The sequence below is a fragment of the Neofelis nebulosa genome, chromosome 18 (genome assembly GCF_028018385.1).
Source record: "Neofelis nebulosa isolate mNeoNeb1 chromosome 18, mNeoNeb1.pri, whole genome shotgun sequence".
Lineage (NCBI taxonomy): Eukaryota > Metazoa > Chordata > Mammalia > Carnivora > Felidae > Neofelis > Neofelis nebulosa.
The window spans coordinates 26,600,813-26,616,479 of NC_080799.1; the positions used below are offsets into that span (position 1 = coordinate 26,600,813).

At 46.3% G+C, this 15,667-nt stretch overlaps 1 protein-coding gene across 2 annotated transcripts; it reads left to right on the forward strand.

The window, feature by feature from the left end:
- Positions 1-1,149: 1,149 nt before the first annotated feature.
- NDUFAB1 (NADH:ubiquinone oxidoreductase subunit AB1) lies at positions 1,150-10,693 on the forward strand. Of its 2 annotated transcripts, none has more exons than XM_058711565.1 (5): positions 1,150-1,357; positions 7,340-7,456; positions 8,611-8,698; positions 9,642-9,741; positions 9,875-10,528. In XM_058711565.1, exons 1-4 carry the CDS (start codon positions 1,190-1,192, stop codon positions 9,731-9,733), a joined length of 465 nt encoding a protein of 154 aa, XP_058567548.1. In that variant the 5' UTR covers positions 1,150-1,189; the 3' UTR covers positions 9,734-9,741; positions 9,875-10,528. The 2 variants fall into 2 exon arrangements, with proteins under 2 accessions (XP_058567548.1, XP_058567547.1); XM_058711564.1 differs by lacking the exon at positions 9,875-10,528 and adding an exon at positions 10,535-10,693 and having other exon boundaries at positions 1,151-1,357.
- The last annotated feature ends 4,974 nt before the right edge of the window (positions 10,694-15,667 follow it).

Sequence of the window (15,667 nt, forward strand, 5' to 3'; positions counted from 1 at the left end):
CAATACTCTTCATGCCTACTACATCAAGTATGTGCTCAGTGTTTGTTCATTCATTACCAAACTGGAATTACTGCCTAGCTCTACTGTATATTTGAATTTAACAAAAGTAAAAAGAAACAGAGGGGTGCCTGGGTGGCTCAGTCAGTTCAGTGTCCCACTCTTGGTTTCGGCTCAGGTCATGATCTCACGGTTCGTGGGTTTGAGCCCTACGTGGGGCTCTGTGCTGACATTCAAGGAGCCTGTTTGAGATTCTCTCTTTCCCTCTCTCTGCCCCTCCCCCACTATCTCTGTCAAAATAAATAAAAATAAAAACTTTAAAGAAAACTAGACAGAAGACTGAAGGCATTATTGGACTGTTCATCCAGGCAATTTTCCGAGTTTGGAGTCATTTCAATTTACTGGCTAAGAAAGTATGAGATTAGCAGTTTAAATTTCTCCCACTTACTCCATTTTTGTGAACTATTAAGTTTTAAAAGTTGTACATTGTTTTCTTGTAGTTCCCACATTTATTAGCCAACATGTATTTAAATTGATTCTGATTTTTTCACATTTATATTGCTTATAATTATTTTGATTATATTAAATACTTTTGATTAATATTAATATTAAGTAATTTTGATACCTGTGGAATAACTGCAGCATCAAACTTTTAAACGGGGCGCTGGGTGGCTCAATCAGTTAAGCATCGGACTCTTGATTTCTGCTCCGGTGGTGATCTCACAGTTGGTGGGTTCGAGCCCCCCTGCCTGCAGCTCCGCGCTGACAGCCTGACAGCGGACAGCCTGCTCAGGTTTCTCTTTCCCTCTCTCTCTCTGCCTCGTCCCTACTTGCGCTCTCTCTCTCTCTCTCTCAAAATAAATAAAATAAACATTTAAAAAAAAAACCCTTTTAAACAAATGTATTTCACAACTTTCGGAGAATAAATAAAACTAAGTTCCTTTCCTGTGTCACATATTAGTGTTTAGGGAAAGACACTAAGCACGAGGTTCTAGTTCTGGCGCTAGCGGCTGGTCGCCTCTTGCCCTGGAGGGCTGGACCGCACTCCAGGAGGACACAGTGCCACCAGGAGCCGCCAGGGGACGCTACGGCCAGTGGCGACAGGCTGCGCCGCTCTGTGCGTCCCCTGCGCGGAGCAGAGAGGAAACTGGGCCGGCGGGCGCGGCGCAGTGCATCTTGGGTCAGCGTAGCCATGGCGGCTCGTGTCCTTTCCGCTTGTGTCCGCCGACTGCCTGCGGCCTTCGCGCCGCTGCCCCGGGTCCCCACGCTGGCCGCAGTCCGGCCGCTCAGCAACACCCTCTGCCCCGCGGGGGCCCGGACGAGGCCTGGGGTTCCGCATCCTGCCTCGGTGCTCGCGCAGGTGACTCGCGGTGACTTTGCTGCGGGCTTGGCAGGGGTCAGGGATCGGGGTGGGGGGGGGAGGGGTCAGACAGCGGGGCCACGCCAGCCGCGGCGGGGGTGGCCAGGGGACATCTGGCTCAATGCCTGTCCCACTACCTCATGGTGCTTGGTTGACCCCTGCTGGGAGCTCGGGTGTCCTAGTGCTTAAGAGCCGGAGCATAGACCCTCCAGACACACCCCTGGGTGTAAATGCTGGCTCCCACTTTCCGAAACTTTGAGCAAGTCCATTACCTTCCTAATATCAGTCTGAACGGCTGATAAAGTTGGGGTACTAGTCTCTATGGAGTTGCAACGAGATTTTGAGAGGATGTTGTAGGTAGAGCACCTAGTTGCGGTGCTTGGCAAGCTCTCAAAATACAGGTTTCCGTTAGTTGTAGTTATAATGACAAATACCGTGATAGCTTTCTAGGGGGAAACTAATGACAAGGTGCAAAAAGGAAGCCACACTGGCCTATAACCTTCTCCAGAGCATTTCTCGTTCGGGATTTCTCCCTGTAATGCCTTTTGCCTGTTCACTTGCTTCCTGAAGGAAAGACAGGAAAAAAAGCAGTATTTAGCCTTTCTGTCGGATGAAACCTTTGTGAGGCAGAAATTGTCTTTAGGGCAGTCATTTTCCATTTAGGAAAGTCATTTCCACCCTTGCTGCACATTCAGATCACCTGAGCAGCTTAAAAGAAGGGGGAAGAAATCCCTTACCCCCTCCTCCCCACCACTGTGCATTTTGATTTACTTATCAGAGATGAGGCCCTGGCATGGATTTTCATTTGTGTTCCCCAGGTGACTAAAGGGTTGGGCCAAGATCAAGAACTACTGCCGTAAGGTAGAATAGACTCTCAGGGTCAAGTTGAGAACCCCACCCAAACCAGTGGACTTAATAGTGGTTTCAATATTTCAGTATTGACAACATATTAGAATATAACAATGAGGATGCCCAGGCCAAGTCAATCATTATTTCTAGAGTTGGGGCCTGGGTGTCTGTTTTTAAAAGTCACCAAGTGATTCTTTTCTGTGGCTAGGGTTGAGATGACCATGTGATGGATTAATTCATAGGGCATTGGTCCCATTGCCTGAATCAAAAGGTTGAAAGTGTCACCTTGAAGTTAAGAGGTAAAGGGCAGTATGTAGAGTTGTTGAGTGTTTTCTTCCTGAGAGGGATTTCCATTGTAGGTTAAAATGCAAAATGATTGTCCCTATTCATAGAGCACTGATTCTCAGACTTGACTGTTACAGATCACTTGGGCTAAAATACAGTGTCTGGGAAAGGGCCCAAGAGTCTTCATTTATAGTAGGCTCCCAGAAGATCCTGGTGCCACTGGTCCTTGGACCACACCTTGAATGGAAGGGTGCTCAGAGATGTTCCACTGCCTCTGCTTGGTTCATGTATACAGCAGAAAAACTATTTTATTTATATTTACAAAGTGATTTTGGCCAAGTGCTCCCATTTAACCACCTTACATCCTTTGCTGATTGAAGAGAGAGTGAGTAAACACTTGTTCTTTCAAAGGAACAGGACAGCTATGGGCCAGACCTTATTCTAGCTGTTGAAGGTAGAGAGATACAAAGGAAAGACACTAGTTAATAACTCATTGGACATTCTGTGGCCTCGTGTTAAACTTGCCAGCTCATTCCCTGCTGGTGTTCTCTAGATTGTTCTACACTGTTTGTTGTGGTTCGTTGTGGTTCCTTTTTCCCTGTCTCTCTGCTCCTACCCTGTTGGGACACTTTCTAACCCTTAAATGTTGGTAAGTTCCAAAGATCTCTTACCACACTCTCTTCCTGGTCTGTCTCTTCACTCTCTTGATTTGTTACTGCCTGTCTCCCAGTTACCCCAAACTTCCACCTCCAGCCCTCGCTCATTTCATCTGGACTATTGCTTATTCCACCCATTCTTTTCCATTAGCTTTTTTTCTCCTCAAATCTATCCACTATGCTGACTCCAGGGGAACTAGTTATTTATTTATATTCTGACTCATCCCTGCCCCCTAAAAGGAGCTATGAAGCAGGTCTCCTGGATGTAAAAATATGGCAGTATAAAATCGAAGGTAAGAAAAACAAGGGTGGTGGCCTAAAATGGAACTTGGATGTCTTATTCTTGACCCAGGCAGGCCCCAAATCTGAACTGTGTCAAAGGCAAAGCACAAAGAAGACTTCTAAAGTGTTCTATGGGGCACGGTACCCAGATGAAGGCAGAATGCTTGTGCAGGGAAAGCCCAGCTGTTTTGTCTTACTCAGGTCTCTGCAGCCCTGGGCCCTGCCTCTTCAGCCTCAGAGCCTGTCTGTGAACCACCTTACCCTTCAGTCTCCTTACCACACACACCGGCTACACTTTCAGGCCTCAGTTCTCTTTCTTGGCCTGACCTTCCCTCCTTGAATGACCCTGTTCTTTCAGGGCTAACTCCAGGTTTGGTATCTGTTTCTTCCTTGCCTGTCAAGGACTGAATGACAACTTTGTTCCTGAAGCGGCCTACAAATACATCTGTCATGGCTCTTGCTACGTTTTTATTACAACTGAAATAATCTCTTTGGATTGGTCTTTCCCATTATGCCATAAAAGCTCCTCTGAGGGTAGCGGTCATATTTCATTTATCTTTGTAGTTCCAGCCTACAGCACAGTGCTAGGCACAGGAGGTACAGCTCACGGGCTGCTGAGACATAGCCATGTGTGAGAACAGGGTGCGTGTACAGCACAGAAGAGGGACCTACCTAGTGCCTCCGGTGAGCAGAGTCTCAAAGGCGGCAGTTTCTCATGCACTCAGGCCAGGGTGTGACAGCACGTGCAAAGACCAGGAGGAACCTGGCACTCTTATGGTTGACCCTCGGGTGCCAGTGGAATGGAGGGGAGACCCGAGTTGAGGTAGATGTAGGCATGTTGTGAAGGGCGCTAAGGAATGTGGGTGTTCTGTGTAGGTTGCAGGGAGTAAATGTGAAACAAGGTTTGTTGAATAAGGGAGATCTTTCCTCCCAGTCAGCCAGGCTGGGTGACCCAGTAAACATGATGGTGAGACACTGGGAAGGGTGGACGTTGGTCTCTGGCCAGAGCACCAGGGGGCAAATAAGGAATAGAGGTCTGCGAGCAGGTGTTCTGGGGACACGTAAGGATTTCCAAACCGACGTCAAAATGTCTGCGACCCGGGTGGAGCTGTTTTGTGGGGGCGGGGCAGTTGATAGAGATGGCCTTTGAAGCTGTCTCCTTAGCTTTAAACTGAGGTTCCTCGGTTTCCCTTAGTCAGAGATGCGCCCGAGTAGAGATGGATGGATGTTGAGGGAAATGAACCAGGTAATTTGTCTCTACTGGTCTAGAGGGTAGTTACTCTTTGCCTGCATACATTGCCTTCTCTGATGGCTGTAGGAGGTGACTTATGTCACATAGAATTGTTTAGTGTAGATCTTGGGGAAAACAACACCAAAAACATTGTTGATTGTTGGGGACACTGCAGGGGTGTCCGTTCCCATTCTGTGTGCCTCCCTCTCTCTCTCTCTCTTTTTTTAAATAGCTGAGTCCAGCAGGAAGGAGGCAATAAGACCCTCCCGAGAGGCCAAGCTGGGAGACCTGGGGCTGGATTCCTAACTTTTCTTTGTCTCAGTTTCCTGTCGTAAAATGGGACTATTGTCAGAATGAAGATGATGGTTGTAAAGTGCCTAGCGCAGTGCCATAGTCCAGCCTAGGGTAAGAAGTCCATAAAGAGACCAGAAGGTGGGGGGGGGCATGAGAGGGAACGAGTGGGATCAAGTACTTAGGGGCCACATTACCACCAGAGCCTCAGATTGGCAGGTCATTACCCTGATCCTCCTAGGCAGGCCTCCAGAGCACTCACTGTGGATGAGCCGGGCGGTTCTGAGCCCTGCACGCTCTCTCGGTGATGCCTCAAGCAGTGCTGTGAGCTTTGTACTGCTGCTTGTCCTCATTCTACAGATAGGGGAACTGAGACATAGAAGGATTAAGTAACTTGCCCAGGGCCACACAGCTAGTAAGAAAGAGCTAGTGCCAGGGTACAAACATAGGCAGTCTTATTCCAGAGTCTGAGCCGTCCCCCACTGCACCTGCCTGCCCTGTGCCGAGCCCACGGTAGCCCCCCATTTTGGACTGGCATGTGCTCTCCAGGTGGAGACCCTTTTATTTTCATCACTATCATGTGGTGCCCACCTGACCCAAGTGAGTGCACCTGCCAGTGCTGCTGGGGACGGTGCTGACACCTAGTGGGCCACTTGGGTAGTTGTGTGCAGATGTGCCTTCACCGGCCTCCTCCCTCGTGGGCTCTGCAGCACAGCCTCCCATTTTCCCTTCCTCCTCAGCAGGAATTCCCCCTCATACCTCTTCTTGATGTGCACAGACAAGGCCTCTGCCAGATCCTTCCCCCTCAAAGTTCTTTCCTGTCATCACCACTATTAACTCCTTTCTCCTCTCTTTGGTCCCTTCTGCTGCTTCATTTTACTTGTGGCTTGTGGAGACTTCTAGTGATTGTGGTTAAGTAGGCCCAGAGATGGTCCCAGAGCAGCAGTCTCCTTAACTCACACTGCAGTCGGAAAGGAAAGGACACTACACATTTAGCCAAAAATAATAAGTGCTCTTAAACTCTGAAAGTACTCAGAAATACCTTAGAATAGCCATAAAGCTCTTCATCTAATCTCTTTATAGCTTGCTGATTAAACCTGATTTCAGTATGTGATTTTTTTTTTTTTTTGCAAGATAAATATTTCTTATATAGAGGTATATACAGGTTTGGTTCATTCAGCAGCATTTTTAATTATGATTTTCAACGTTTTTTTTTTTTGTTTTGTTTTGTTTTTTTTATTTATTTTTGGGACAGAGAGAGACAGAGCATGAACGGGGGAGGGGCAGAGAGAGAGGGAGACACAGAATCAGAAACAGGCTCCAGGCTCCGAGCCATCAGCCCAGAGCCTGACGCGGGGCTCGAACTCACGGACCGCGAGATCGTGACCTGGCTGAAGTCGGACGCTTAACCGACTGCGCCACCCAGGCGCCCCTTTAATTATGATTTTCATAGACCTCTGTCAGTCTCAGGGACCTGAGCCCCAACACACAAACCCACTTTCTATGGGAAATTGCCCTAAGAACTCAAAACTGCAGGTTTAAAATCAACTTTAAAAGGTAAAAACACCGGTTCAGATTAGGGACTTCATTGTGAGCAAAAGTATCAGACAGCTGTTTTCTCTTGTTCTGCATTGTCCCTTCCACAACGTTAAGCCTGCTGAGCTGTGAGTTGGACTTCTTTTCAGATTTGGTGAAAGAATCCATCCAAGAATCTAATACCTAGCTAAATATCAAGTAGGCTAGTACCAGAGACATTTGAGATACCACTCCCATCATGGTAAAACCCAGAAAGCCTCATGGTTTTTGCTGGTGGCGGTAAGGCAAGCCTACCCTGAAGGGAAACAAATTGGACCATAAGGACTGTCAGGCTCCCTCATCTCCTTCGGGCTGGTAGTTGGCTCATTTGCCCTTGCCAAGGTCAGTGTAATCACTGCTGGGGCCATTTTAGACCTGCGGTGTGGCCCTCAGGGTGAGCTGCCTCTCCATTTACCGTGACAGCTCTTTCCAGGTGCGTTACTTTGACTCAGGCATGCCTGTTAACGGTGGCAGTGCCTCAGAGTGGCAGGAGTGCTGCAGAAGGGGCCACAGGAAGACTTCCACTTATCTGCAGACCCTATCTGGTTTTAGTGGCAGAAAGTCTGCCTGGGCCAGACGGGGCAGTCCTGGCTCTGAGGGGAAAGGAGGCCCATTTTTATGCTGCTGAACCGCTAGGGCTTCTGAAACACCCCAGCGTTGTGACCCCGGGTGGCCTAATGGCCAGAGTAGAATCAGAGGATGTGGGTTCTCTGAAGTGCCAAAAGCCCCGTGGAAGGCATCTGTGGGCTAGTGCATTGACCTAGAGGCATGTTAGGTTCAACACCGCTTCGTTCCTGCCCTTCCTTGCTTTAGGTTCCAGTAACGCAGTTGTGCCGCCAGTATAGTGATGCGCCCCCTTTGACGTTAGAGGGAATCAAGGACCGTGTTCTTTATGTCTTGAAACTCTATGACAAGATCGACCCTGAAAAGGTAACTGACGTGGCTTAATGTTTTTCTTTAAATTAGCATTTAATCAATGGTACAGAATTCAGAGGGTTCAAAGGGATATTCAGTAAAAAGTCTCCCTGACTCCTAGCCACATGGTTCCCTTTCTGGGAGGCAGCCAGTGGAACCAGGTTCTTGTGTATCTTTCCAGAGATAGTACATACGCAAGGAAGTGTACATACGCAAGGAAGTATACACGTTTGTACATGTATGTATACTTTATGTACTATGTGATCCTTATCGCCTACCCTTTTTAAAACGCAAGTGTTAGAATACTGTAAACACTGTTCTGCATGTTGCTTTTTAATTTATCCGCTAGTATTTTTCTCACAGTGGTACATAAATTCCCTCTTTAATAACTGAATGTACTGTATAGGTAGGATAGTGGGGTTTTTATTATTGAGGTCTGATTGGCAATAACATTATGTTAGTTTCAGGTATACAACATCATGATATTTATATAATATTTTGAATTGATCACAGTTAAGTCTGGTTAATATCTATAATCACACATAGTTACAGAAACTTTTTTCTTACAATGACATTTTTAAAAAATTTTTATACATTTATTTATTTTTGATACAGACAGAGCACAAGTGGGGGAGGGGCAGAGAGAGAGGGAGACACAGAATCTGAAGCAGACTCCAGGCTCTGAGCTGTCAGCACAGAGCCCGACACGGGGCTCAAACTCACAAACCGTGAGATCATGACCTGAGCTGAAGTCAGGTGCTTAACTGACTGAGCCACTCGGGCACCCTCTTATAATGATAGTTTTTAAGATCTGCTCTCCTAGCAACTTCCAGATATGCAATGCAGTGTTATTATAATCACCGTGTTGTACATTACACCTCCAGGATAGTTTTTCAGAGCAAAAATCAAAGATCTTAGTGAAATACATAAAGTGAAATCCATTGCTAAGCCTTGTATATATTGTTAACCATTTCAAAACAAGGTTGAATAAGTTAAGATATAATGCTGGCACGGGTTAAACATAAACTGCTGGTTATCAGTATTTAAAATATGGCCTCTTTAAGAAACCTCTTCTACCTAATGATTAATTGACATTGTGCCTCCCTGTTACTTTGAGAAACAAATGTCATCACGGACTGAATTTTGCATTTGGCATTCCTTTCTTGCAGCTCTCGGTAAATTCCCACTTTATGAAAGACCTGGGCTTAGACAGTTTGGACCAAGTGGAGATTATCATGGCCATGGAGGACGAATTTGGTAAAAGGCTAAGTCTGGGGTCTGCACAGTGTAATTAGGTGTATGAAATGCTGGGAGTCAGAATTGGGATTTGAATCAAATATAGAAATAGAAACCGCACCCCCGCCACATACACGCCTGCTTACTTAGCATCAGGTGAGCATCAGGTGAAGTCAACGCTAGGGATGGTGCCTTCAATTAGAACCCACTTGGTACAGGGCCAGTAGGGTGCCCGCTGTGGTGCCAAGGGCTGAGTGACCAGGAAAGGCCTGGGGGAGGATGGACTTAGATGCTTGAGGTGGGGGCTCCACCTCAAGCAGAACCTCACCTTTGGAGACGCTGACCACACCTCAGCACCTCTCGTAGCTAGGCCAAAGTGACCGTGCCCAGAGAAGTAACTGGGTGTGCCCAGAACACACACACGTACAGGCCTGGCTTCCTGCAGAGCCTCCCATGCACACTCCCAGGTTACGTGGCTTTCTCAGACAGTTGTGCACAGGAGACCTCTTTAAGGCTCCACAGCAGTTTTGGGTAAGTTGCCTGAATGAAAGCCAGGGGGCTTCTGTGCCACCCTACAGAACAGAACTTAGTTACAATTCCTCAGAGATTATGCTCACCAGTGCGATTGCATCAGTTAGGGGTAGGATGGGAACATGGTAATGGAAATGTTCTAGAATTAGATAATGGTGATGGTTGTACAACCTTGCCAATATACTAAAAAAACCACTGAATTTTACACTTTAGGTGGTGGGTTTTCTATCATATGAATTGTATCTTTTAAAAAAAGAACCAGCTGTTATACACATTATGTGACTATTGTCTAGAACATAACTGGCCCATAACTTAAATGGGATTCGGGGTTGCTGGAGAATTTTGATGCACTTGTGGGTGGTAAGGAAGCATTAGATGCTTTTAATTTTAAAGGATTTTTTCTACACTCATGCATTATACATTTTCTTTGCAGGGTTTGAAATCCCTGATACAGATGCTGAGAAGTTAATGTGTCCACAAGAAATTGTAGATTACATTGCAGATAAGAAGGATGTTTACGAATAAAATATCAGGTAAATAATTTGACTTACAGAATGTTGTTCTCCCATAGAATTAATCTCTCTGTAGTTCTTCAGTAAAGTAAGACTTGGGAAAAATGGAAAAATTGGAAACGCTTGACAGATTTTCACTGGTTATGAAATGCAGGTCCCTTCTGGTTATCTGCCACTCAAAGGGGGCCGGCCTTAGTGATCATCTTTATCCTTGAGACGGGCCGTGAACAATTCATTCTTGGACAGGACTTCCTTGATTGTCAGCCCTCCTCATAAAAGCAGTCTTGTACAAAACACTGAGCAAGGTAACCCAGAAGCGGAGCCCTCTACTGCCCTCAGTTACCCACCCGAAGCCAGCCCAGCCTGATGTCCCAGAAGTTATGAGATGGCCTGAAGCTTAATCAGGCAGGAGAGGCCTCCTGGGTAAGAGGATGGACTCTGGAGTCAGACACTGGACTTGATTCTCAGCTCTGTCCGGGTCTGTAAGTCTGGTGACCTTGGGCAGGCTGTCTAGCCTCTAACCCTGCTTCCTCATATGTAAAATGGGGATAATGACAGGACCTACCTGGGAATTTTGTGGTGGAGAAAGTTGGTAGTGTATGCAGATCACTTACAACCATGCTTGATGGTAAAGAAGCCTGTCAGTAGACATTAGCTATTGTTATTTAGACTCTAAGATAATCAAGTGATTGACTTTTTAAATAAAACATTGTATCAAGTATCTATAACTTTAGTTACCCTGGATTGAGCACCTCCAAGTCCCTAAAAGTCAGTGCACCAAAGAGAAACACTGAATTTACTTTGTTTTTGCCAGACCCCTTTTTTTCACTGAGAGAAGACTCAGAAGATGCTGGCAAGTGTCTGGAAGTGAGAACGCGTTTTGGCATTATTGCTGCCTTTGACAGAGTAATTCTGTTTAGACTTGTATTTAAATTGTCTGTTTTGCCCTTTGAAAATAAATCTATAAAACCAACATTTTTCTCAGTCTTCAGTTTTTCAGTGTCTGTGAAGTACTTGTGTATATTGAATTTGCTTAATATTTTTAAAGGTTTGGCTAGTCCTTGGGATTCATGCGTTAAAAAAAAAAACTTTTCTAGCAGTGTACTTGAAATAAGTGTCTCTCCCATTACTTCTAATGTAAGGAATGAGTGTTCGTGATAAAAGGATTTTTTGCCTTAGAAAAAAATTTGGGGGGGCTCCATTAGTTTGATTATCAGATGTATCAGTTGACACCAGCATGTGCGACGATTTTTTTTTCTCCCTGTCCTGTGGATCTCTTTCCAAAGGGATAGAATTTAATACTTTGGGAGGACAGAAAGTTCTCTTTGCTACTGGAAGGTCAGATTGACACGTAAGTCAGTCTGTAAGTCACACATCAGAAAGTACCAGCGCTTCTCTTCTTATTCTTACGGGCACGGTGTGAGGTCCTCGGGGTTGAGGCAGGCAGCCGCCTCGCTCTTGATGAGGTTCCGTGTGAGACCTGCCAAAATAATTACTCCACTTTTACCAAAACGTCTTGTTCGTAGGCAGGGGAAGCGAGGGCTTGTGGCAAATAGGAGGTTGTCCCAGAAGCGCAGGGGCTGAGTGACCCTCAGCTGGGAGAGGATCTTATGGCCGAGAGAGGAGGTGGCTTGAGTCCCTTCTGGGCCTGGGTTCCTTCCTGGGGGCACCCGGTGCCACCAGTGCCTTCTGTGCTGCCGCTCTCATACATTTGGCAGACGGCAGACATACCTGCTTTTCCAGTAACAGGAGGCAGGTGTTCATCGTTACGTTGTGCCGTATACGGATGTTTTAATACTACGAGTTCTTGGGAAAATGCTGGATTGGAGCACAAAGAGCATCCTCTCTTAACAGCAGCATTTAATCAGGGAATAGCCTGCGTGCTTACTGGGCGCTGGAGAGCCAACAGGGAAGAAAATAAGCTGCAGGCAGCTGCTTTGGGATGAACCACAGTTTAACATCCGGGGTAAACTGTTCTGGTTATTTCAACCCCTTGACAGCTGCACATTCCGCCAAAAAACCCATCAGTGGTTGTTTCTGCCTGAGGTCACAAAGTCTGTGCGCGTCAGTGCTGGCAGTGAATGCTTTGCTACCGTCTTAACCACACACTGCCAATGCAATGCCCATTCACGTCCTTGGGAAGTTTCCAAAGAGCCAGAATAAGGGAAAAAACTCACTGAGTCACGCACAGATAATTCCTTGGTAATGCTATTTTAGGATCTGGGTGTTAACAGCAAAGATATTTCTGCTCTAAGAACTTGTTGGAAAATTCTTTGACAGACTCGTGTGCCACCACAGGCAGACCAAATGTAGTATTCCAAAGTGTGTGAATTAAAACAGAATCAATGGGATTGCATGCATTTGGTTTTAGTGGCCTCCTACAAATGTCTTTGGGGATCTGTGCATCTGCTGCGGGCAGCTCCCTTGATGAGAGGGTGGTGTGGAGCCGGTCTTGACATGCTTCCTGTCCCATCTCCAGTTCTGCCATGTTGCTCTTCACTCTTCCGTGTCCTCCAAACAGCCAAGTGCACTCACTCACCCAGTGAAGCAATGACACCCCTGCCATGGATGGGGCACGCTTCGCCAGGTGGGGTCTGAGCACGCGTCTCCGTCCTCAGCTCCCCATCTCATAGAAGAGATGGCCAGAATCCGTGTGATACGTTCTATTCAGAATCAGCAGTGTCCCAACAAGCACCACTGCTCCCAATCTGATGAACCGAGAGAGACGTCACCTTCGGGTTTTGCTGGAATCATTAACCTGAACCTAATCACCAGGAAATCAATCGAGAAGGTGGGACTTTAAAAAACATCAGTGCCCTGGGGAAAAAGGGCAACTATCCTAAATTAAAGGAGACCAGAGATATGTCAACCTCATGGACTGTGAAGCTTGAAAGGATTGGGGAAAAAGATCAAGATGTTCAGTGGACAACTGGACTGGGTATAGGTGACAAAACAATGTTCAATTTGTTGGGTCTAATAACAGCCTTACATAGACTGAACTTATTCTTAGGGGACAGAGACTTACACTTGGGAGTAAAGCATCAAGATGTCCCCAGCTAACTTTTAGATGGTCAGCACAAGAGAAGAAAAAAATAATAATGACACAGCACGTTTACAATTGGTGGCCAGTTGACAGGCGTGTGCACGCACACGTGTGTTCACTGTACTGTTCTTCCCGCTGTTCAGTTTGAAATTTGCCAAACTAAAAAAGGAAAAAATTCGCGTACATGTAACGAAGGGTACACTGACAGCATATGGATAGATGTCCAACCATACGAGATTGGTTAAATAGAAATAATTTTACACAATGACGTGGAAAGATCGATGTTTAGCATGATCCCGTTTCTATAAAACACCTACCGAAATGTTAATAATGATCACCATGATGTAGTAGGAATACATTGGCTTAATTCTGCCGATCAGTATTTCTTTAATTATAAATACCATGTATTGTGTAATAAATGAAAAATATAAAAGTGACACTTAAAAGTATGTGGAAACTGGGAGGAGTGGAACAGAAGCAGGGGCACCGATACTTGGGAAAAGCACTGGTGGGCAATGAAGCCCGAGCAGTTTCTAAGGTTCTGCAGCAGGCGGGCAGGCAGGCCGGCGAGCATCGCGTACCACGGCAGGAGGTGGGAAGTCAGTTTGCTCAGTCTGGGACATTGCTACAGCATGGGCTCCTGGGTGGGGCCGCCTATGGCTCTTGACTCTGGCTGGGATTGTGTCCCAAAGGAGGGCCTTAGCCTGGTTAAGGAACTCGTTGGCAGAGGGTGCTGACAGGATCTTCTGCAGGGGAGACTCAGTCAGATACACTTGGCCTCAGACGCTGGCAGCTATGCAGAGGGCACGCTGAGGGGATGGACGTGGTAGTTACTGGAAGAGCCCATGAGAAAAATGCAGATTTGGGGGTTGGGATAAAGAGGGACAAACTGGAAAGATACCGTGGGAATAAAAATGGCCACACTTGGTCAGACGAAGAAGGCAGCGAGCCTACGGTCTGTCTCAAGTGTCTGGCTTGAGTGCTGCTTGAGCCGCTGCCTCAAATAGGGAATGGAGGAGGATTAGATTGGAGGATAGAATTTCGGTTGAGGTTGAGGACCAGGACCGTGCTGGATTTGTTTGTGGGTTAGCCCAAGCAAATAACTGATAACCAGCAAGAGCTCAAGAAAAACTCCGGACTGGAGTCACGGGGCTGGAGGGTGAGTTTGTGAAGTGCTCCCCCCCTGTCCCCCACCCCCACACCGTGCTGGTTCCCTCAGCTGTGAAGTCCCCCATGGAGTTAAGCCCCCAGCCTTAACTCCTGACTTTCAGTTCCCAGGATGGATCCTTACATGTGTAAGCCTAAAGTGAAGGATGGATCAGAGCTGAGAACTGAGTGAGAAATTACCTACCAGTTGAAATTTTATCAAGTACTGGATTACCTACTGTTCTGATTTTTAACATGGTAGCCAATTAAAAAACAAATGTCAGGGTTCAAAGTTTAAAAATACAATTTACAAACTCAAGTTAGTGCCCTTAAGACATCTAGCTAAACCAGGGAAAGAAGAAAATCTGTGAAAGAAAACAAAGTAGCCAAGGACTTGCCTAGGTTCTCAACAATAAAGTGTGTATCTAGAACTCAGACTTTGGCATCAGGCAAAACTGGGTTCTGGATGGTAGCCTCCACACACCCTTGGCTCAGCCACTTCGCTTGTCTGCACCTGTTTACTGGGTTAAGTGGGGGAGACGAGGGATGTGGTGAAGTGTTGACAATATAATTTAACGCACATACATAATCTGACCCAGTGCCTGGCATATGGTAAGAGTCGAAGAAGTCGAAGTCACAGGACCGGAAGGCAGTGTTTGGAGCAAGTCCCTTTCCAAGTAGCACTGGCCTGGCATAGAGCAAGAGGTCAAAACCTTGCTTGATGGTCTGCCAAAGCTGCTGTTTTCTACAGGTTGGAGTATTTGAAAGCCCCAGACTCACAATGAATGGAAGTCAACTACTAGTATGTGCCCAGATTACCATGCTGAGGTTACCATGTTCATGTGTTTGTGGAGGGCAAGGGCAACGAGCCCCCAATAAGAGCACTATCTGGCAAAGCAGAGTTGGGGGTTAGTGGGTCAGATGCCCGACAGCCTGACTTGAGTGCCTGTTATCGGGCTATAGGTGTGAGACCCTTGGTTTTCCACTTACAGGAGCTGAATCAGTGCCCAGTCATGCGAATCAGGTTTGTCACCAAAAACCAAGAGTTCTGATGCCTGGACCCCTGGAGTATTTAAGACTTAGACTCAGATGGAGAAGGGAGCTGGAATGGTGGCTGAGAGGACTCTGTTCTGTGACGTGCCAGTTCCCTGAGCACACCTCCTCCAGAACCCCAGCTGTGGCCAACTGCGACAAGCCCATGACATAAAGTAGTGCAAGGCTCAGGACAAGAAAGGAAGAGATCTGGGGTCACGCTGAAAATTAAGATGAAAGAAATATATGGGGGAAATTAAGGTGGGAGAGAAAAACCAAGGTTAGCAACAGCAGAAAGGCTAAGTGGGTACTGAAAAAACACAAGACCGGGGTAAAGATTCAAAAACGTAAGGATTAGGAGTTGGAAAAATAAGCTCTAGAAGTTTTTCAGTCTGTAAAACAGATATTGTTGAATTGATATGAATTTTCTTGGATGAGACAATGGTGTTGTGCTAAGGTACAGCAGTGTCATTCTTAGGAGGTGAGTGCTCAGTGTCACTATTTCTGTATGTCTGTCCAATGTTCCAGCAAAATAAAGTGCATGTGTGTCTGGAGAAGAAAGCAAACACATGTTGTTGATATTTTAACAACTGGTGAACCTTGGTGAAAGTATGAGGTGGTCACTGTAGCAGATTGCAGCTTTCTGTAGGTTTGAAATTTTCCAAAACAAAAAAGGGGAAAACAGCAAGGGATTAACATTAGATAAAGGGGAGAGGAATAAAACAG

Coding starts and splice junctions, on each gene's coding strand:
- NDUFAB1 (XM_058711565.1), top strand. CDS start 1,190: ATGGCGGCTCGTGTCCTTTCCGCTTGTGTCCGCCGACTGCCTGCGGCC. Junction 1,358..7,339: donor CTGCCTCGGTGCTCGCGCAG/GTGACTCGCGGT, acceptor TCCTTGCTTTAG/GTTCCAGTAACGCAGTTGTG. Junction 7,457..8,610: donor ACAAGATCGACCCTGAAAAG/GTAACTGACGTG, acceptor CCTTTCTTGCAG/CTCTCGGTAAATTCCCACTT.